Raw genomic sequence first — 22,543 nt, forward strand, 5'->3', positions numbered from 1 at the left:
TTTTCAGTTCTATGTCTTTGTTTAATTTCCTTAGGGTGATGAACTTTCTGTATCCCTTTGTGATTTTGAACTGGGTGGTGAGCTGTTTTTCGATTTTATTGAGTTCGTACATTTTCCATCCGAAAAAATTGTACTATCGGTTTTCTTTCGAGTTCTATTCTACTTTACCCCCATTCTATATCACGCCGGTATCAATTTGGTATCAGAGCTAAAGGCTAGAGATCATGGCAAGGCGGAATGGAAAAGATGTAGTTGGTGAAGTTAGCGGCCATGAAGATGACGCTGAGTCGTTGAGGCTGCAGCTACAAAGATTACTACGTAGTCTACAAGAAAAAAATGAAATAATTGAAGAACTTCGAAGTAGAAACAACCAGCATAAAAATGATGTCCGTGAGTTAACTTCTGATGATGATACACCTCTTCCAAGGGAGTCGAGAAGATGTCGAATAAGGCATGGAGTCCAAGACGAGTGGCAGAATAAATATAACCCAAGATTGGAGATTCCATAATTTGAAGGTAAAATAAATGTTGATGACTTTATCGATTGGCTTAATACAGTAGAAAGAATTTTCGATTTTCATGAACCACCAGAACAAAAGAAGGTCAAACTTGTGGCACTCAAACTCAGACGGAATGCATCTTTTTGGTGGGAAAATCTGAAGAAACAAAGAGAACGTAAGGGGACGAGTAAGATCGGGACATGGGAAAAAATGAAAAGGGAGCTGAAAAGAAAATATTTACCTGACAATTATAGGCAAGAGATCTTTCTCAAAATCCATTATTTTAAGCAAAAAGATCTTAGTGTGGAGTACACTGCAGATTTCGATAATCTGATGTTAAAAGGAGAGTTTGTGGAACCGGAAGAGCAAACCATTGCAAGATACTTAGGAGGTCTGAAATATGAGATTGCCAAAGTGGTTCAACTACAGCCATATTGGTCTTTAAATGATGTAAGCTGGCATTGAAAGTTGAAAAGCAACAGAAGTTTGAAAAGAGTTCTCGGTACGGCTCAAAAAAATGCTATACAAAAGGAGGAAGTTTCAAGCCTATTGTCCAAAGCAAGGCGATATCAAAAGTGCAAGAAAAGAGTGAAGAATCTGTTGGCAACAAAAAAACACCAAATTCTTCTATCCCAAGTCGCCGAAATTTCTTCAAATGTCATGGTTTTGGGCATATTGCTTTAGATTGTCCAAATAGGAGAATTGTAACTTTGGTTGAAGATCATAATGATGGAGGAGAAGATGAAGCCGACGACGAACCAAAATATGATGAAGATGAGGAAGAGGTTACTTATGCAGATCATGGTTTGTCTATTGTATTGCAACATAGATTGCAAGTGTCTTATGTAGCCGATGATGAAAGTTGGGTGCGAAAAAATGTGTTTCACACTAAATGCAATTCTTTTGGCAAGGTGTGCTTGGTGATCATCGACAGCGGCAGTTTTGAGAACGTGGTTTCTTTGAAGATGGTGCAGAAACTGAAGTTGGACACAATCCCTCATCCACATTCATACCAATTATGTTGGTTGCAAAAAGGAAATGACATCAAGGTAACTAAAAGATGTTTAGTTTCATTTTCTATTGACAAGTATTATAAAGACGAAGTGTGGTGTGATGTTGCTCCTATAGATGCTTGTCATTTGCTGTTGGGAAGACCTTGGCATTATAATATAAGGGTGTTGTATGATGGCTATAAACATACTTATTCTTTTAAGATGAATGAAAAGAAGATTATCTTAGCTCCATTACAACCTTCCGAAATTAGTGCACCAAAGAAGGAAGTTAGTGTTTTTATATCTTATGGTGAATGCAAATATGAATTAGACAATGGTGGTCATGTTTTGGCACTAATGGTAGTACAGGAGAACGAACAACATAAGGAGACACCGGAAATCATGTTTCAAGATGTTATACCGGAAGAGATTCCACATTGTCACGGACTTAGCTGGTTTTGCCTAAGTCGTGCGGCACCCTTGTGTGTCCGTCCGCGAAGGTCAACCTCCCCGAAGCCTCCCATTGTCTCTTAGGACCAACAAAAGAGAGAACGGGCTAGAGAGAACGCCTCAATCGGGATCCACAAGCAAACATCTCCGAAAAACACTTCATAGACAATGCAAATTACAAACAGACCTTACAAGCTCTGAACAGTGGCACAACAAAGGGTAAAATGGTCCATTACAGACCGAAAATCTCTCGCACGTGTCCACATGACACAACCTTTATTTACAAGCCTAAAGAGGCCACCAACCCAACTAAAATGGGACTATTAAGCCTTCAGCCGCCCCTCTACATGCTGTACAAGGCATGAACATGCCAAAAGACATAGACATACATAAGCATTACATCAAACATCTTGTTTATAAGTTTATCCGTGACATTCTCCCCCACTTATTCCTTCGACATCCTCGTTGAAGCCTTTATCGCCACTGCAACTCCTCGCCTTAGCTAAGTCTTCAATCTTCTACTCCAGCTACAATGCGCCTCTTGGCTCCCAGCTGCTCTCCGCTGCTGTTTTTGAGTTGTCGAACCTTTGATCCGCCATGCTGCTTCAACTTACCAATGACTCTGACTCTAGTGTGGGGTTGGCTGAGTTGTGTTGATCATTGTTAATTCCTGCGGATCCCCCAAATGAAGGAAAAGACCATCCTTACTGCGCCAGTCTCTCAAATTCCTCATGCTGCTTGAACTGGGTGGATGCTTGTTGGAGCTTTAACGAGCATCGTCTCGCAAACTTCTAAAGTTTTGGGTCCTTCCTCCACAAAATTTGCTCATTGACTCTTCTTTCACTTAGTTGTCACATCCAAGTAGGTTCGCATCACTTCCGCTTTCGATTGGCATTTCGTTGGGAAATGAAGCGGACAATCTACTCTCAATAGCACTGATCACCGTTGGTGAGGATTTGACAACTATTGTCTTCTATTATCTTCGAAGGGTCTTTGTACTTGTGCAGAGCTCCTCTGGTGGATAGATAAGAGAATTGGGGTACTCGGTTTCACCCATTCTCTTAAAGGTTGAGAAGGCAAAGGTTACTTGACTTCGCCCGCCTCCTCCAGGTTGTACTCCATGCATCGAGCTGGTTACTAGCCTTCGCCTGCTCTTTGCTCACACTTCTGAAGCACTTGAAGTGTTTGCACTCCTTGCGTTGAGTTAGTTACTGTGATTCACCTTCTCAATGCCATCGAACTTCTGGAATGCAGGAAGTTTTCACCCCAACTTTGGAGTAATTCTCTCATAGGTTTGGTCGCCTTTGGGATTGTACCGTCTTCTCCATCAACCCTGCCGCCTACTCCACTGAGTAGCAAAGGTACAGCACTGCATACTGCCTGCTTCGTTCCTTGGTTATGCACTCTTGCATGACCCAAGTCCTTCACTTTCGGCTATCTTGATGAGAAGCCCATTGACACCGGTCTTACGAAGTTCTTCGGCCTCTGCCCTTCAGCCTTGTCTCAGTACTTGGAGATTGCCTCTGCATTCTCCACATCCTCGGCCCCTTTCACGACCAAGCGCTCTCCCTCCCTGAGAGCAAGGGATCAATGACTTTCACGGAAGTCCCGCCTCTGCGGTACCATGGCGCCGCCATGCCCATGGCACTACTATCCGTCGCCTCGCATCTACATCCCTTTTCTTCACAATCAGTAGATATGCCTCCGTGACACTCCTCCGAGTCCACCTCCATTCTAACTGATTGCTTGATTTTGGGTAGCTAAGTCCCTCTGGACTCATCGTTGCTTCCTCGCCCCTTTCGACCCCCCTGCTTCAACACCTCTGTGTTCTCCAAGCAGTCTGTTTAGTCGATTGAAAGACAGACTGCAACTCCCATGCATGGCCTCTGCCATCACGTTGTAGGGTTTGCACCGATTCTGTTCTCTCCTTAGCTTCCTTGGTAGCAACGTTCGCTTACTCGGCCTTGTCCTCTGACTTGCCGGACTCCCTTAAGCGAATATGAGCTCTGGAGCAGTCCAACTCTCCAGCTGCTTCGATCATACCTCTACATGATCAAATCCCTCCTATGGAACTCACTGGTACTTGCATTCGAACTTTTCCCTTGGTGGAACCCAGCCCCCATATGCTGATGACCAAGGCTTTCATCCGATGCAAAATTCGATGCACGCACGGAAGACCCACCTCTGCGGTACCATGGCCTTCACTCAAATCCATAGCCCTTCTTGCCGTTGTGTTGTTCACCGAAGTGGAGCTTCCAGTAGCTCCTGATCATACCTCCATATGATCTAGTCCCTCCCGGGACTATGTCGTGTGTATCGCATTGCCACGAACTATTCCACCACGATCCGCTGCACCATGTCGCCTCTTGGTGACATCTCCATTGCATTCTGATCCTTGTGGAATAAACTCGAATTGTGAACCCTCCATGTGTGGCCTCTACCAATACATCGCAGGGTCTCCTCCACCTTCGATTTTGTTCGCTCCTTTGGCAATCGACCTTCATCCACCCACTCTTGGGTCACACCTAGATGAAGCACCGCTCTAGGATAGTCCGTCGCCTAGTAGCTCCCGAAGTCCACCGACTTCACTGTAATTTGTGCACCATTGTCTGGATCCTGGGCCTCTGCCCCTACCAGCACAATCTCCGCTGCGCACCGCTTCCTTCATGGCAACTTGAATGACAACACTGGCATATTCTTCAAGAGTACCCGCCTTTGCGTCCTCTTGCCCCGTGCTAAGGCCTTCTGAACCCAACTTCGTCTCTGCAAATTGAGTCGCCTTAGTTCCTCCATCAAATGCTTTTCCGAGATAAGGTGCATGTGCCCAGAAGCTCCCTTCTTCTTCGGCACCATGCAAGATGAGTCCGCTCCGTCAGAATGAAGGACCCATGGAACAACATGATCCTACTCTTGCCTCTGCAAGAGTTCATGTCCTTGACCTCTGTCTAAGGAAAGCACTGTGCCTCTACTCCATGTTCCAACTTCTATGCTGGCTCCCTTCATGCGGCTTGAGTACTTCGCCAAGTTACACACAAGTTGCTCCGCTCCTCGTTTTTGCATTGAGTCGATGGTGGCCCTCGCGCCCACCATTCCACAGGTCAGCCCTCCCTTGAGTCCGATCTCCATATCGACTCCAAGTGTGCCTTCATTTAAGTTGCTTTGGGTCGCTCCCCCACTTGATCTCGCAATGCATCCACCAATGCATTCTCTCAAGCGAGATCATGCGACGACTCCTCGCCGCTTGCTCAGTCCATCGAGCTTCGTGGAGTTGTTGTTTGTTGAGGTACTCCTCCTCAACATGTGAGGTCCGCCTCACATGATTCTCCCTCTAGAGAGCCGGGACTTATCCCTCCTGGATAACTGTCCCATTGGAGCAACATCTCTCTTCATTTCGAAGACCACCATCCCCTTGGACTACTCTGATCTGCTGAACAAACTGTGCATTGTTCTGCCTCCTGCAAACGCACTTACTAGATTGCGACTCCACGTCAATACAGCCCTCGCTGCACCACTCAAGGCCTAGCAACATGCTGAACTCATTGCACAGTTCAGCCTCCTACGGACGTATCCTTCACATGCCGAAGAGAAAGTTTCAATGCTCCATGGCGCCGAGTTTCGGTCGCCTTGGGATGGCCACGAACATTCCATCGTCCGCGCATACAAGCCCATGCATGAGTACCAAATTCTTCGAGTTAGCAATTCCCCTCACCTCTGTGAGCTTTGCATAACTCTTTTGGTCGTTGAGCAACTCATTCCACCTTGGATGGTCTCATCCATTACCAAGCGCCTCGCTTGTCTTGAGCACCATCAAGTATAGTTGTCAACGTTGAGCCGCAGCTCAAACTCAGCCATCCCAACCTTTATGCGCTCCAAATTCTTCCAAGCTTGCTTGTTCTCGTGGTGCCTCTTACGCGAAGGGTTGGCCATTCCTCTGAATGCCAATGTCAGATGCCCACTCCTCCAAGCGACTCCTTTTCCCTACATCTCTATGCCCGTTTTCCCCCAAACGGTCGCGCGTGTGCTGACTGCCCTCAACGCAGCCCCGCTAGGTCCCCCACGTTTGTATGCTAAGTGTTTCTATGAGGGCTTGTCCCACTCTGATACCATCTGTCACGGACTTAGCTGGTTTTGCCTAAGTCGTGCGACACCCTTGCGTGTCCGTCCGCGAAGGTCAGCCTCCCCGAAGCCTCCCATTATCCCTTAGGACCAACAAAAGAGAGAACGGGCTAGAGAGAACGCCTCAATCGGGATCCACAAGCAAACATCTCCGAAAAACACTTCATAGACAATGTAAATTACAAACAGACCTTACAAGCTCTGAACAGTGGCACAACAAAGGGTAAAATGGTCCATTGCAGACCGAAAATCTCTCGCACGTGTCCACATGACACAACCTTTATTTACAAGCCTAAAGAGGCCACCAACCCAACTAAAATGGGACTATTAAGCCTTCGGCCGCCCCTCTACATGCTGTACAAGGCATGAACATGCCAAAAGACACGGACATACATAAGCATTACATCAAACATCTTGTTTATAAGTTTGTCCGTGACAACATTGCCTTCCACCTTTGAGAGACATTCAACATCACATTGATCTTATTCCAGGGGCTGTTATACCTAATAAGGCAACGTACAGAATGAGTCCCAAGGAGCATGAAGAACTTCAAAGGCAAGTTGATAAATTCATGAAAAAAGGGTTAATTCGGGAGAGCATAAGTCCTTGTGCAGTTCCAGCCTTGTTGGTGCCTAAGAAGGATAGTTCTTGGCAAGGTAGGCAATACCGAATGATACCGCCTGGTACGGGCGGTATGAACCGGTCTGACGGCATACCGATACGCGGACCGCCCGCTACCAAGCGGAACGAAAAATAATAATAAAATTATATATATATATATATATATATATATATATATATATATATATATATATATATATATATATATATATATATATATATATATATATATATATATATATATATATATATATATATATATATATATATATATATATATATATATATATATATATATATATATTTATTTATTTATTTATTTATTTATTTATTTATTTATTTATTTATTTATTTATTTATTTATTTATTTATATATATATATATATATATATATTAGAAAAAGGTGACGTTAAACGACGTCGCCTTTTTCGAATTATATATATATATTTATTTATTTATTTATTTATTTATTTATTTATTTATTTATTTATTTAAATAAACGAGGACGTGTAAAAGAGAAAGTTGATTAGTTCGAAAGAACGAGCGACGAACAAGTCCCAACGTCTCGGGAAAAGAGGGGAAGCTTTACAAACAATTCAGCGAGCACCTTACGTGCACAAGAGAAAAGAGGGAGAGGGGGAAAACAAGGGCTTTAGAAGGTTGAACGAACAGCTGCAAGCCCACAAACAACTGCTCACCGAGTCCCGGGCGCGACAACAAGTTCCCGTCAAGGCAACGTGCGAACTTGCGAATGAGTGTTCAACGCCCAGTACTATACCGAAGCCCCATCCAACCCTGTGCCACCCGGGGGGTTCAAAGGGGCTGAGATGGCTGACGTTTTGGTGAGCAGAGGCAGATTCCAGAAATCAGCCCGCGGTACACGAAAACGGAACTGTTTTGGGCTGTTTTGGGGCTGTTTTGCTCGGTTCGATGAGCGATCGCCTTCCCAAGTCTGCCCACTTCTTCATCCTTTTTGCCACCTTCTCCAAGTAAGCCCGCGCAATATCTGAATTTCGATGCCACTCTTTTGCGAAATGGTAGGATGACGGACTACTCCCAGTATACCCAAAGGCCATGGTGTGCGGAGTCGACGGTTGTTGTCCGGTAATGATCTCGAAGGGGCTCTTGTTGGATGCCGAGCTCCGTTGCAAGTTGTAGGAGAATTGGGCAATGTCCAACAGCTTCACCCAATCTCGTTGGTTGGCACTCACGTAGTGCCGAAGATATTGCTCCAGGAGCGAGTTTATCCTTTCAGTCTGGCCATCCGTCTGGGGGTGGAGGCTTGTAGAGAAGTATAACTTTGACCCCAATAATTTGAATAGCTCGGTCCAGAATCATCCCAGGAACCGAGCGTCTCGATCACTAATGATATTGTGCGGGACTCCCCAATACTTCACCACATCCTTCATCATCAGCTTGGCCGCCTCCTCTGCTGAACAGTGTAGGGGAGCAGCAATGAAAGTTGCATACTTTGAAAACCGATCGACCACCACGAGTATCGATCTGAGTCTCCCGACAAGTGGCAAGCTTGATATGAAGTCCAAGAAAATGCTCTCCCACGGCCTTTCTGGTACGGGCAACGGCTCCTAAAGACCCACCGGCTTCCGCTGCTCCACCTTGTCTTGTTGGCAAGTAAGGCATGTTCGAACATATTCCTCCACATCAGTCCCCATCTTCGGCCAGTAGAAGGCCCTCTCCACGAGAGCCAACGTTTTGTGAATGCCTAGGTGTCCAGCCCAAAGGGAATCGTGACACTCTTTTAAGAGTTCACGCCTCAAATTGTCTACTCGGGGAACATAAACCCTATTCCCTTTCGTGTAAACGAGTCCCTCCTGGACCTAAAATCGTCGTGCCTTGCCTTCTTTGATGAGCTGCATCAGGATAACTGCCTGGGGGTCACTATACAGTCCATCCCTGATCCTGGAAAGGAAGTTGGAGTGCAACTGACTTGCTTGGCCTCCGCTCTCCAATTGTGCGGCATTCACACGCTCCACTTTCCGACTCAATGCATCGGCCACGACATTTGCCTTCCCAGACTTATACTCCATTGCCATATCAAATTCAGCCAGGAAGTCCTGCCAACGCGCCTGCTTTGGGGAGCGCTTCTTCTGAGTTTGGAAATAGCTCAGAGCGATGTTGTCCGTCCTCGGCACAAATCGCAATCTGAGGAGATAGTGTCGCCAAACTCGTAGACAATGGATCACCGCTGTCATCTCCTTCTCATGCACTGGATACCGCCGCTCAGTCTCGTTGAGTTTGCGGCTCTCGTAGGCCACCGAATGACCCTCCTGCATGAGTACTCCCCCAATAGCGAAATCCGAAGCATTTGTATGGACTTCAAAAGGCTCCCCATAGTCTGGCAATTTGAGCACTGGTTCTTCCAGAACAGCAGCCTTCAGATCTCGGAATGCTATTTCACATTTGTCAGACCACTTCCAAGGCTGCTCCTTCTTCAGCAATTCCGTCAGTGGGGTTGCACGCTTCGAATATCCCGCTATGAAGCGTCGATAATAGTTGACGAAACCAAGGAAGGATCTCAACTCTGGCACCTTCTTTGGAGTTCGCCATTCCGCAACCGCTTGCACCTTCGACTTATCCATCCGAATGGAGCTATCACCGATTCGATGTCCCAAGAATAAGATCTCAGTTTGAGCAAAGTAGCATTTCTCCCTTTTCACGAACAGAGTGTTCTCCCTGAGAACCTTGAAAATTGTCCGAAGGTGTTTGACATGCTCCTCGAGCATTTGACTGTAGACGACGATATCGTCCAAGTAGACGACCACGAACTTATCCAAATACTCCTTGAATAGCTGGATCATGAGAGTGCAGAACGTGGCCGGAGCGTTGGTTAAGCCGAAAGGCATCACCAAGAACTCAGACGCTCCATACCTGGTCTCACAGGTAGTCTTCGCTTCGTCGCCTTCAGCAATGCGCACCTGCCAATACCCCGACCGAAGGTCGAGTTTTGAGAAATACTTGGCTTTGCCCAATTGGTCGAACAAGTCCGCAATGAGCGGGATGGGATACTTGTTCTTCACTGTCACTTTGTTGAGGGCTCGATAGTCGACGTATAATCGGAGGCTCCCATCTTGTTTCTTCTGGAAAAGAACTGGAGCTCCGAAAGGTGCTTTAAAGCTGCGGATGAGACTACCGTTTAGCAATTCACCTAACTGCTTCCTGAGTTCTGCCAACTCTGGCGGGGGCATGCGGTAGGGCGGTCTCGTTGGAGGCTTCACTCCTGGCTCCAGCTCGATGTTGTGATCCACGCCCCTGCATGGTGGAAGAGTCTTCGGCAACTCGGGTGGCATAACGTCATTGAACTCTTTCAGGACGTTCGCTACCACAGTAGGTTCTTGAATGGCCTTCTCGTCAAGTGGCTCTAGCTTCATCGCAGCCACGAAGGTTAATTCACCTTTTCGCACCCCTTTCTTTAGTTGCAACGCTGATATATGTTGCGGTTCCTTGGTTCCTCTCCGAGAGACAGGAACCACGCAGGGATCGTCGCCTCCCATCATATATAGGGAGTTCAAGAACGACATTGGCACCAACTTCGCCGCGTGCATAAACTCCATTCCAAGAATCACTTGGAAGTTATCCAATGGCACTGCCATCATGTTGGTTTTCCCGCTCCATGTCCCAATTTTAATGGGGACTCCCTTCGCCAACCCGGAGATTCGTCTGGCCTCCGAGTTCACCACCTTCATTCGACTTGGGCTCTTATCCAAGATCAACCCGAGTCGCTTTGCTTCTCGATCGACTATAAAGTTGTGGGTAGCGCCCGTGTCCACCATTGCACGAGTTGTTTGGCCATTGAGCTTGATGTCAACATACATTAGCTCGTCACTTCCTGCTTTTTGTTGCCTTGTCTTCGGGTTCTCCCCCACTTGACCCCGCATGGCATTCAACAAACGCATGGCTCCCATCCGGGGTCCTTGCGACTCCTCATCGTCGCTGCTGGCTTCAGAACTACTCGAACTAAGGGCGACAGCCTTACCCTTGTCTGATTTGGGAGAGTGGATGGAAGCTGTTAGCGCATTGAGTGCCTGTTTTTGTGGGCACTCCCTCACCATGTGTGGCCCTCCACACAAGAAGCATCCGCCAGGTTTCGGAGCCTTGCCTTTCGGGCTTGGCCCTTTGTGGGAACTCTTCTTCTTTTGTTCACCCCCGAGCTCCTTCCCTCGAGAATGTTTTGGAGGGCGATTGCCTGAAGATTGTTTCCTTCTCCCTAGGTCTTCGGAGGAAACAAAGTCGGTGAGCCTTTCTGCAGCAGCAATTGCCCCGACCACATCGGCGACATTCCTTCGATTTAGTTCCTGCTGAGCCCATGGCTTCAAACCATCAAGGAAGCTGAACAACTTGTCTTTCTCGAACATGTCCTGTATGTCCAGCATTAGTGCAAAAAATTGTTTCACATAGTCTCGAATGGTGGAACTCTGGCGGAGTTGTCTCAACTTCCTTCTTGCGACGAACTCTGTGTTCTCAGGTAGGAACTGAGTTCTCGACTCCCGCTTCAAGTCTTCCCATGTGTCAACCCGACACCGACCTTGTTGGATCTCCTCCCAACGGGTTCGCCACAAAAGTGTCGCATCTCCGTTCAGATACATTGTTGATATAGAAACTTTGGTATCTTCATAATCGGGCCACGTAACTTGAAAGTATTGTTCCATGTCGAACAGAAAATTCTCGAGCTCTTTGGCATCTCTAGCCCCTCCATAACCATGAGGCTCGGGTGCCCTCAAGTTTTGTGGTGGTGCAACGCGAGTGTTGCTTCCTCCCACATTTAGTGCTCTTGTGAGCATGGCCACCTTTGAAGTGAGTTCCGCCACAACATCCTGTAAGTGTTGCACGGAGTCTTTGGTGTCATCAGACAGTCGGTCGACTAGGGCCTCGACCTTGTCGATCCTGGACTCTGCTTCCTCTTGCGAGCTCTCTACCCCAACAAGCCTTTGTTGACCATGGTAGAGTTCCTCCATGCTCGCTTCAAGAACATCCAGGCGGGTTTCCACCGTTGTGAGTCTCTCCTTGTGACTCTTTTTCCCAGTTAGCGCTCCAGATTGCGCTTCCTCCGCTCGCGGAGAATAGCCAACTTCTCGCTCATCATGTTCGCTGTCGCGCTCCTCTTGAGCGGCTCCAACAGCATGAGAGCGAGTGTGCACATGCAGCCCACCTACGGCTGCTTGGGGCAAGGGTCTGGCTTGCCCCGTCTTGCTGGATTCGCCACGATGCTTAGCCATGGCGAAGTTGTGAAGTCCCTTCGCTGCTCGCTCGAAGTGCTTGCCCGCTCTGATACCACAATGTCACGGCCTTAGCTGGAATTGCCTACGGCGTGAGGCACCCTTGCGGCCAAGACGCGAACTTAGCTTGCGTTGCCTAAGTCGCGCTTCGCCCTTGCGATATTGCTCCGCAGAGATCAGCCCACTTGTAACCTCTCGCAGGTCCCGAAGGACCTGTAAAAGAGAAAGTTGATTAGTTTGAAAGAACGAGCGACGGACAAGTCCCGACGTCTCGCGAAAAAAGGGGAAGCTTTATAAGCAATTCAGCAAGCACCTTGCTTGCACAAGAGAAAAGAGGGAGAGGGGGAAAACAAGGGCTTTAGAAGGTTGAACGAACAGCTGCTCACCGAGTCCCGGGCGCGACAACAAGTTCCCGTCAAGGCAAACGTGCGAACTTGCGAAAGAGTGTTCAACGCCCGGTACTATATCGAAGCCCCATCCAGCCCTGTGCCACCCGGGGGGTTCAAAGGGGCTAAGATGGCTGACGTTTTGGTGAGCGGAGGTAGATTCCAGAAATCAGCCCGCGGCACACGAAAACGGAGCTGTTTTGGGGTTGTTTTGCTCGGTTTGATGAGCGGTCGCTTTATAACACTACAGCTTGTTTGAACTTACATTTTTACAAGCAAAATGACTCAAAACCAAGGCAAAACAGGCTCCAAGTAACTATACATGTAGATGAGAGCGACGAACGATTCGTTGAACGGAGTTGTTGCGGGTGCGAGACGACCGTTCGTGACAAGTTGGCGCTCCAAATTGTGCCTCCTCCGCTCGCAGAGAGTAGCCAACTTCTCGCTCATCATGTTCGCTGCCGCGCTCCTCTTGAGCGGCTCCAACAGCATGAGAGCGAGTGTGCACATGCAGCCCACCTGCGGCTGCTTGGGGCAAGGGTCCGGCTTGCCCCGTCTTGCTGGATTCGCCACGATGCTTTGCCATGGCGAAGTTGTGAAGTTCCTTTGCTGCTCGCTCGAAGTGCTTGCCTGCTCTGATACCACAATGTCACAGCCTTAGCTGGAATTGCCTAAGGCGTGAGGCACCCTTGCGACCAAGACGCGAACTTAGCTTGCGTTGCCTAAGTCGCGCTTCGCCCTTGCTATATTGCTCCGCAAAGATCAGCCCACTTGTAACCTCTCGCAGGTCCCAAAGGACCTGTAAAAGAGAAAGTTGATTAGTTCGAAAGAACGAGTGACGGACAAGTCTCGACGTCTCGCGAAAAGAGGGGAAGCTTTACAAGCAATTCAGCGAGCACCTTGCGTGCACAAGAGAAAAGAGGGAGAGGGGGAAAACAAGGGCTTTAGAAGGTTGAACGAACAGCTGCAAGCCCACAAACAGCTGCTCACTGAGTCCCGGGCGCGACAACAAGTTCCCATCAAGGCAACGTGCGAACTTGCGAATAAGTGTTCAACGTACGAAATATTTCTTATTTTGAGGCAGCAAAAGCTTTATGCTAATCTAACGAAGTGTGATTTCTTTACATCTAGTGTTGTGTTTTTGGGGTATGTTGTTTCAAAGGATGGAATCATGATGGATCAAAGTAAGGTAGAAGCTATTCTCAGTTGGCCAACACCTGCTTCATTGCATGATGTGAGGAGTTTCAATGGCTTAACTTCTTTTTACAAAAGATTCATCAAGAATTTCAGCGCTATTGTCGCTCCAATCACCGAATGTCTGAAATGTGATAAATTCAAATTGACTAATGAGGCTAATGATGCTTTTGAACTTTTAAAAAGAAAGGTGACCGAAGCTCCTATCTTAGTTCTACCAAATTTTGACAATGTGTTTGAGATTGAATGTGATGCATCTAATGTGGGAATTGGTGTTGTTTTGAGTCAAGACGGAAAGCCGATTATATTTTTTAGTGAGAAGCTGAATGATACAAGAAGGAAATATTCTACCTATGATAAGGAGTTCTATGCCATATATCGAGCTTTATCTCATTGGAGTCAGTACCTTCTTGCCAAGCCATTTGTGCTATATTCAGATCATGAAGCATTAAAGTTCATAAATCACCAACACAAGCTAAACAAGAGGCATGTAGCTTGGGTGGAGTTTTTGCAATCTTATAACTTTACAATTAAGCACAAATCTGGTGTTCAAAATGTGGTTGCTGACGCATTGAACAGAAAGCATTCTTTATTATCAGCAATGGAAGTCAAAGTTGTTGGATTTGAGACGTTCAAAGATCTCTATGAGAATGATGTGGATTTCGGCTCAATATGGCAGAATTGCAAATCAGGTTCCTTTCAACAATTTTCTATCCTTGATGGTTTTCTTTTTCGAGCTAATGCTTTATGTGTTCCATCTTGTTCTTTGAGACAAGTAATTCTAGCTGAAGCTCATGGTGGTGTTTTGGGTAGACATTTCGGTAGAGATAAGACTTTAGCTCTTATTCAATCAAACTTCTATTGGCCTAAGATGTTTAGAGATGTGGAAAGACATGTAAAGCAATGCCGAGTGTGTCATTTGACAAAAATAATAAGTCAAAATTCTGGATTATACACTCCATTGCTTGTGTCAAATGCTCCATGGGAGGAAGTGAGTCTTGATTTCGTTTTGGGACTGCCAAGAACTCAAAGGAACAAGGATTCTATCATGGTTGTTGTTGACAGATTTTCAAAAAATGTCTCACTTTGTTCCTTGCAATAAATCGAATGATGCATCTCATATTGCTAATTTGTATTTTAAGGAGATTGTTAAATTGCAAGGTATTCCAAGAACTATGGTGTCTGATCGAGATTCAAAATTTGTTAGTCATTTTTAAAAAACTCTTTGGATGAAGCTATGTACTTCTTTGAATTTCAGCAGCTCGCATCATCCACAAACCGATGGGCAAACTGAGGTAACGAATAGAAGCTTGGGAAATTTGCTTAGAAGCTATGTTGGCAAGAATATTAAGCAGTGGGATCTCATTCTTCCACAAATTGAGTTTGCCTACAATCGTTCTATCCATCATAGTATCGGTAAGAGTCCTTTTGAGGTTGTTTATGGTGCTAATCCTGCTAGTCCTTTGGACTTAATCCCTCATTCTACAACAAAGCAATTTAGTGGAGATGCTGATGAAAGAGCTAAGCAGATAAAGAAGCTGCATGAGGGTGTGAAAGCAACCATTGAAAAGCAAAATGAGAGGTAAATGCATGCTGCCAACAAACACAGAAAACATGTGGAGTTTAATGCAGGTGATTTGGTCTGGATTCATCTAAGGAAGGAGAGGTTTTCACCGAGCAAATTTGGAAAACTAAAACCAAAGGCTGATAGTCTATTCAAGGTGCTTAAGAGAATTGGCAAAAATGCTTATAAGATTGAGCTACCTAAAGATTACGGAGAATCCCCAACATTTAATGTGGCTGATTTAAGTCCTTTTTATAATCAAGTTGTTGAATTAAATAAGGACTTGAGGACAAGTCTTTTTCAACTGGGGGAGATTGACATGGGAGTGTCTAATTTACTACAATCTGATCATATGAACCTTGATTATGATATGGTATTTTTTTCAGCTAACAATGATGTCTCATAATCTTCAACTCAGCTCACTCAAATATGACAGCTCATCAGCATATTTCCTGTACAAAGTTAAACTTGTTTCAAGATGCTTTTCTTCATAACAGAGGAATGCATTAACGGAGTTGGTTAGCAGCTGTGAACATTTCTTCATGACCAAGGAATGCATTAAAGGAGTTGGTTAGTAGCTGTAAACACTTAATTTTGAAATTCCCAATGCATGAAGGGTTGTTTCATGCACTAGTATTTATTTTGGTGTTTAGGACTTAGAAAAGACTTTAGAAACTGATGATATTTTGCAGAAGCTCTCTTGGAGTTCTCGCTTAAACTCTGTATCTCTTGGATGCTTCCTTGAGTAGTGAGTCTTTTATTTTCAGTTCTGTATCCTTATTTAATTTCCTTAGGGTGGTTAACTTTCTGTATCCCTTTGTGATTTTGAACTAGGTGGTGAGCTGTTTTTTGATTTTATTGAGTTCGTACATTTTGCATCCGAAAAAACTGTACTATCGGTTTTCTTTCGAGTTCTATTCTACTTTACCCCCATTCTGCATCACGCCGGTATCAATCCTCAACCAAATGGTTTATCAGCTGTTAACCAGGGTCCAAGTCACAGAACAGCCTCTCTATATTTAGAGGTAAGGTTGAGTACATTAACTACATTAACACTCAAAACCCCGCATTGGCGAGAGCCTCGTGCACTGATTACGTCATTTTTTACAATAACTAGCAAATTCATAGTAATTATAGTCTCCCGAGCTACATTCCCCAAATTTGACATTCATTCACATGATCTACAATCATGTTAAAGCAGAAAGAAAACATTTTATGAGCAACCAATATTAAAATAGAAAGACAACTTTCTATGAATTTGTAAAATATATGAATTAAGACGAATTGAAAATTTTTTTTTTCTTCCCAAGAATAAATAGTGAAGGTAGGTTTTTGATCTCAGGACATTATAATGACCTCACAATGACAAGGTCTCGAACATAATCCAAGTGTTAATTGTCAGAAACATATTCTGGCAATAATCTTTCTCTCCCCCTCCCTACCTCCAATATAGACTACAAGATAGACCGAGACTATCATCTCCTTAATAAGCTAAAATTCTTCATTCCTCTTCAGATATTAACTGGACTTCTCCAACTTTATTATTAAGGTGTTAACAGTTAGCAAGTACTTGCCAACTTGAGGAATAATCTGTCCTCCAATTAATTTGAGTTTATCTTGATCACTAATTGAGATGATAAATAAACTTTGGAGCTTGGAAGTACTTGCCAACTTGAGGAGCCAGCTATGTGGTCGAAGTTGGACACTGAGCAGGTGGAAAGTAGCTAGTCAAGAATCTCCTTAATTCACAATGATTAATAATGAATAAAGTTACTGCATCACAAAGATTATACACTTTTGGCTGATCACATTTTTCACTCAAGACATAAGTTTGAACTGTGTTGCAGGGAAACAGAACCAAACCTTTCCAGGGTATCCTACACACTGCTAATTGCAATCCTACCATTTCAAATGATTGCTATTTGGATAAAATTCACATAAGAAAGTACAAGCTTGCTGAAATTTCCAGGATAAACTGATCCTACAAAAAGCTCACATAAATGAAGAGGAAGCATTTTTCATTTCACTCAGAAGGGATGCACAGTCGGTTAATTTTGCAGAGCTTATTATCCTATTCAAAGACAAGCACAACTCGAGATGGATGTTTTGTTCATCATCAACAAAGCTATCGTACCGTAACAAAAGGTTGTATACCTATCAGCTCCAGCATACACCTTATTATGGAAACTGAACCTGGGAACTCAAGTCAATTAGAAGATATCAACTGCAACAGTGAATGTCCAAATTTGCCCAAAATGGTCTCTTTCTTGAATCACATCAATTCATTGGGTGACATAAAGAAGAACTTCCAACCTATCAACGAAGTTCTGAACAAAACCATACTAGAATTGCAAACGAGTGAATCCTACTTTGTGTGTGCATCAGAAAAATGATAGTATCAATTTACCACCCCAATCCCAATTGCAAAGCTCATGCAGTTCACGATCAAAAACAAAAAAAATAATAAAAAAACCAAATTAGCCTAAACCAAATCAAGAATAAGCGTTTGCAGAATTACCTTACTCTTGTCTATCCTCTTCACCGCCACCCGCTCCTTGGTGGAGTTCTCGGTGGCGACAAATGTATACCCAAACTGCCCATGCCCAAGCAGCTTCCCGATCGAATACCGGCTCTCGAAATCCTTCGCATACCCAAAATCGGTCCTCTTGCCACACGACAGAAGCCCGCACGGCCGCCGCTTATTGCCTCTGTCATTCTGCTGTTGCTTCTCCCGCGGTGCCTGATTATTCTGCTCTGGCTGCGGTTGCTGATGCTTCTGCGGCTGACCTATCGGCCTAAGGCGAGTAGGCACGATGCCGCCGCTTACTTTGGTGTCCGCGGAGAAGCATGCGCCCATTCTTTCCTGCCCTGGGGGGTTAGGCTTGGAGGGATAACCATCAATGGATCAAGAAAGTAGAGAGATGATGTCTTCTTATAAAGAAGAATTAAGTGCTCGGAGTGATGATTGGAGGAGGAGGAGGAGGAGGAGGAGGGAAGGGTAGAGGAAGATTGGGGGAAGGGAAGGAGGGGGTGGAGGTGGGGAGGTGGTCAAAGGAGGAGACTGTCCTTTGAAGAGGGGGTGGGATTGGGATTGAAGGCAACCCCTCTGTCCTCCTATTCACTTCGTCTCATTCTCCTCGCTTCGGTGCGGAAAATTTTTTAAATTGATGATTTTTCTAAAGAACTCTCAGAAAATTCCTTTTTTGGATTTTTTTTTTTCTAAGCCATATCCCATCTTTATATTTTTCAGATATCTTTCTTTCATATTTTTCAGATAATACCTACAACTCCTTTGTTATTTTTAGATATGCCCATAGGTGAACCGATCTCATTCCTCAGTTATAAGTTTTTTAATAAATTTATAATATTTTAAAAACTATTATAAATCTATTTCAAAATATTATAACAGAGAAATTTTTTCTATTTGGTTGTTATTATTCTTAAACCAACAAACATACTTATTCGAAATCATATTTTTGCAAGAACTGATTTCATTAAGTTTTGAATCAATTTATCTTCGTTATAATATTTTTAATATATATATATAATGTTTTAATGAAAATATCAATAATACTAAATTTATTTTAAAATATTATAACTAACTGATGAATCTTATATATGAAGGGATTGGACCAATTCACTATCTTATTCGGGGTACAAGTATTTCGGGATTATGATAAATAGGAAATATTTTAAAAAAATATATAAAAAGAAAATCTATTGAGAAAAACCCAAAAAAAGTGTTTTTTCCGAGAATTCATCTAATTTTTTATATTTTTAAAAATATTTTATTAATTTGTTTAAGTTTGTTGTACGGATTTGGACTTAAGATTTATTAATTATATAATATAACAATCTACTAACTACTAAAATATTTCAAATAAAATGAATGAATTTTTATGTTGGGTAAATGTTTTTTTAATGTCAATTAGTTTATTCCTAGATCGTCTCCTGTAATGCTAATTGGAACGTTTATATTTAAAGAGCTACCCGCTTACCTGAATTGTGATCGGAGAAGTCATTATCGCAAGTGGTTCACACACTGGCCCCACGTTTGCTGTAATTATAGGAATGGTATAACAATCGGTAAGACCACGTTGGTAGGGATAAAGGTGCCATTAAGCAATTTTCCTGTTTTTGCTAATTGAAGCAGTGTTCTACTTTCCTTGTTTTTGCTGTTAAATTTAAGCAGTGTTTGCAACGAGAAATTAAGTTCATGAAAAAAAAAAAATTTTTGAGATTGAATTTTAAACGAATTTTTTTAAAAGAAAGGCTGCAATTATATTTCAAAATGAGTTCATAGAATCTAATAAAAAATAAGATCTATGTATAAATATTCATAATAAATACTTTCTGTGATTTCAACATTTTTTAACTTTTCTCAATTTTTACTAATTTCAACATCTAAATATAAACATTCATAATAAATACTCAAATAATCACGGAAACCATCTATTGTATAATGAGGATCAAAGACAGAAACAACAAGATAAATACATGGAATATTTAGAAAATAAATAATTTATTTAGTTTTCATTCACATAATAATCATATTTAATTCATTATCATTTTTATATTCTTCTAATGCTTCAATAATATCAAAATATTTTATTACAAATAAATGAGCAAGAGGATAATAAACAGTGGGTAAAGTATAAGTAACATCATTACAATTTTTAAAAATATTTATTTTTTTATAAATATTTCAATGTTAAATTTATTTGCCTTATAATATTTATAATAAAAAATACGTAAATAATTCTTAATATTCAAAACTCTTCTTAAGTAATTCATAAGTTGAATTTCAATGGATAGGAACATCCCGAGCAAATTCTTTTGGGCCTTTATCATTTAATTTATAATATCTTGCCCATTTTGTTATTACTTGTAGATGAGTTCGAAAAAAAAAATTTACTATAAAAAATATTAAAATATTTTAAAATATATAATAAATCTTTAAACATGATCTTTGCTAATAAGAGTCATGTTGAAGAAATTAGTGTTGTGAGTAATACTCAACAAAAGTCAACTATCGTCGTTAAAGGACCTACATTACAAATCTCACCGAGAGAAAAATATAATTTTTGTGAAAAATATGATCATTTTGCTTATGAATATCTATTTAAATGGTTTAGTTCTCACAAATTAGTTTGAGTTCCTAAAGGAATCATAAATCACTCAATGATAGGTAGATCTATTTACGAGAGATCCAAAGTTAAATTAGTACCTAAAAGAAAACCTCATTTCTTATAGATGAGTTTATAAGCAAAAGCTATGAGCAAGAGATGGTACATTGATAGTGGATGCTCAAGTTATATAATCGAAGACTCAATATACTTCTCTAAGCTCACTAGCCTAAACGAAGGATATGTGATCTTTACAGACAACAAAGGGAAAATTATTGGTAAAGGAACCATAGGTAACAAGTCAAACTTTTTAATTAAAGATATGTTATTAGTAGATAATTTAAAACATAATCTACTAAGAATTAGTCAATTGTGTGATAAAGGATATATCATCAAATTTGAATCTAATACTTGTATAATTGAAATACCATATAAAAATAAATCTATAATTACCTTAAAAAATAATAATGTGTATACTATTAATATTAATTATTTTTATGATGAAACATGTTTTTCGGCTTTAGACAATGATGCATGGCTTTGGCATAAGAGATTAGGTCATGCTAGCATTAAACTAATCTCTCAAATTTCAACTAGAGAACTTATCAGAGGAATGTCTAATATCAAATTCGTTAAAAACAAAGTTTGTGATACATGTCAACTAGGAAAACAAACAAAAAGTAGTTTCAAATCGAAAAATTAATTAAGCACCTCTAGACCATTATAATTAATCCACATGGATTTATTTGGACCAATTGATATAATAAGTCTAGGAGATAGTAAATACGTAATTGTAATTATTAATGATTTTAGTAGATACACTTGGACATACTTCTTGGCTCACAAAAGTGATTGTTTTAAATTTTTCTCGAAATTTTATAAACTTGCTCAAAATAAAAAGGGTTTTATGATTTAATCTATTCGTAGTGATCGCGGTAGTGAATTTCAAAACCATAATTTTCAAAATTTTTATGAGTCAAATGGGTACAACCATAATTTCTCTACTCTAAGAAATCCATAATAAAATCAAGTCATTGAAAGAAAAAATAGAAGCTTATAAGAAATGGCAAGAACCATGTCAAATGATCATAGCCTACCCAAATATTTTTGGGTCAAAGTCTTAAATATGACATGCTATGTCATGAACAGGGTTCTTATAAGACCATTACTTTCCAAAACTCTATATAAATTATGAAATAACAAAAAATCCAAGGTTTTATATTTTAAAATTTTTAGGTATAAATGTTTTATTTTAAATGAAAAAGATGCCTTAGGAAAATTTGATGCTAAAGCCGATAAAAGTATTTTTTTTGTTATTCCTTTATTTCTAAAACCTTTCGTGTTTTTAATAAAAGAACATTGGTTATAGAGGAATCTATTCATGTTATTTTTAATGAGTTTCCCAAATTTAAGAAAAATAATTTTGATGATGATTTTGATTTTGATGCTTTAAAAGTGAATGAACACTCTCCTCCTCTAAGTAACTTGGATGCATCTTCTTCCAAAGAATCCTTACCTAAGGATTGGAAGTATGTAAATACTCACTCTAAAGAGCTAAACATTGAAGATATATCAAAAGGTGTTCAAACTCGTTCTTCTCTTAAAAATTTTTATGCGAATGCAATCTCTTTATCTCAAATTGAATATAAATGCATTGACGAAGCCCTAAAAGATTCATGGGTCTTTGCAATGCATGAGGAATTAAATCAATTTGAGATAAATGAGGTGTGAAAGTTTGTTCCTAGACCTAGTGACCATTTGGTAATTGGTACTAAATGAGTCTTTAGAAACAAGCAATATGAACTTGGTATCATGGTTAGAAACAAAGCTAGATTAGTGGCCAAAGGTTTTAACCAACAAGAAAGTATCGATTATGAAGAAACCTTCGCTCTTGTGGCTAGACTTGAAGCCATAAGGATTCTCCTTGTCTTTGCTAGTTGTAATAATTTTAAGTTATTTCAAATGGATGTTAAAAGTACTTTTCTTAATGGCTTTATTTTCGAAGAAGTTTATGTTGAACAACCTCCCAGATTTGATAATGCTATTTTTTCGAATCATGTTTTAAAGTTATCTAAGGCTCTCTATGGTTTGAAACGAGCCCCAAGGGCTTGGTATGAGAGACTTAGTTCTTTTCTAATTAAGAATGATGTTTTGAAAGGCAAGGTTGAAACCATATTATTTATTAACTATTTAGAAAATAATTTTCTTATAGTTCAAATTTATATTGATGATATCATTTTTGCTTTTTCAAATGAGTCTTTATGTGAGTCTTTTACCAAATGTATGAGCCTAAGAGTTTGAAATGAGTTTAATGGGTGATTTAACTTTCTTCTTAGGATTGTAAATTAAGCAGCTAAGTG

General features: G+C 41.6%; 1 protein-coding gene across 1 annotated transcript in view; it reads right to left on the bottom strand.

Annotated features, from left to right (window-relative positions):
- Nucleotides 1-18,108, bottom strand: part of LOC135586825 (calcium-dependent protein kinase 4-like) — a 66,156-nt gene extending 48,048 nt beyond the window's left edge. The window contains exon 1 of the mRNA XM_065108984.1: nucleotides 17,576-18,108. Within this exon, the coding sequence (XP_064965056.1) occupies nucleotides 17,576-17,914 (339 nt within the window). The 5' untranslated portion in view covers nucleotides 17,915-18,108. The remainder of the gene's footprint in view (nucleotides 1-17,575) is intronic.
- Between the last annotated feature and the right edge of the window lie 4,435 nt (nucleotides 18,109-22,543).

This window comes from Musa acuminata, chromosome BXJ2-5, assembly GCF_036884655.1.
Source record: "Musa acuminata AAA Group cultivar baxijiao chromosome BXJ2-5, Cavendish_Baxijiao_AAA, whole genome shotgun sequence".
NCBI classification, from domain to species: domain Eukaryota; kingdom Viridiplantae; phylum Streptophyta; class Magnoliopsida; order Zingiberales; family Musaceae; genus Musa; species Musa acuminata.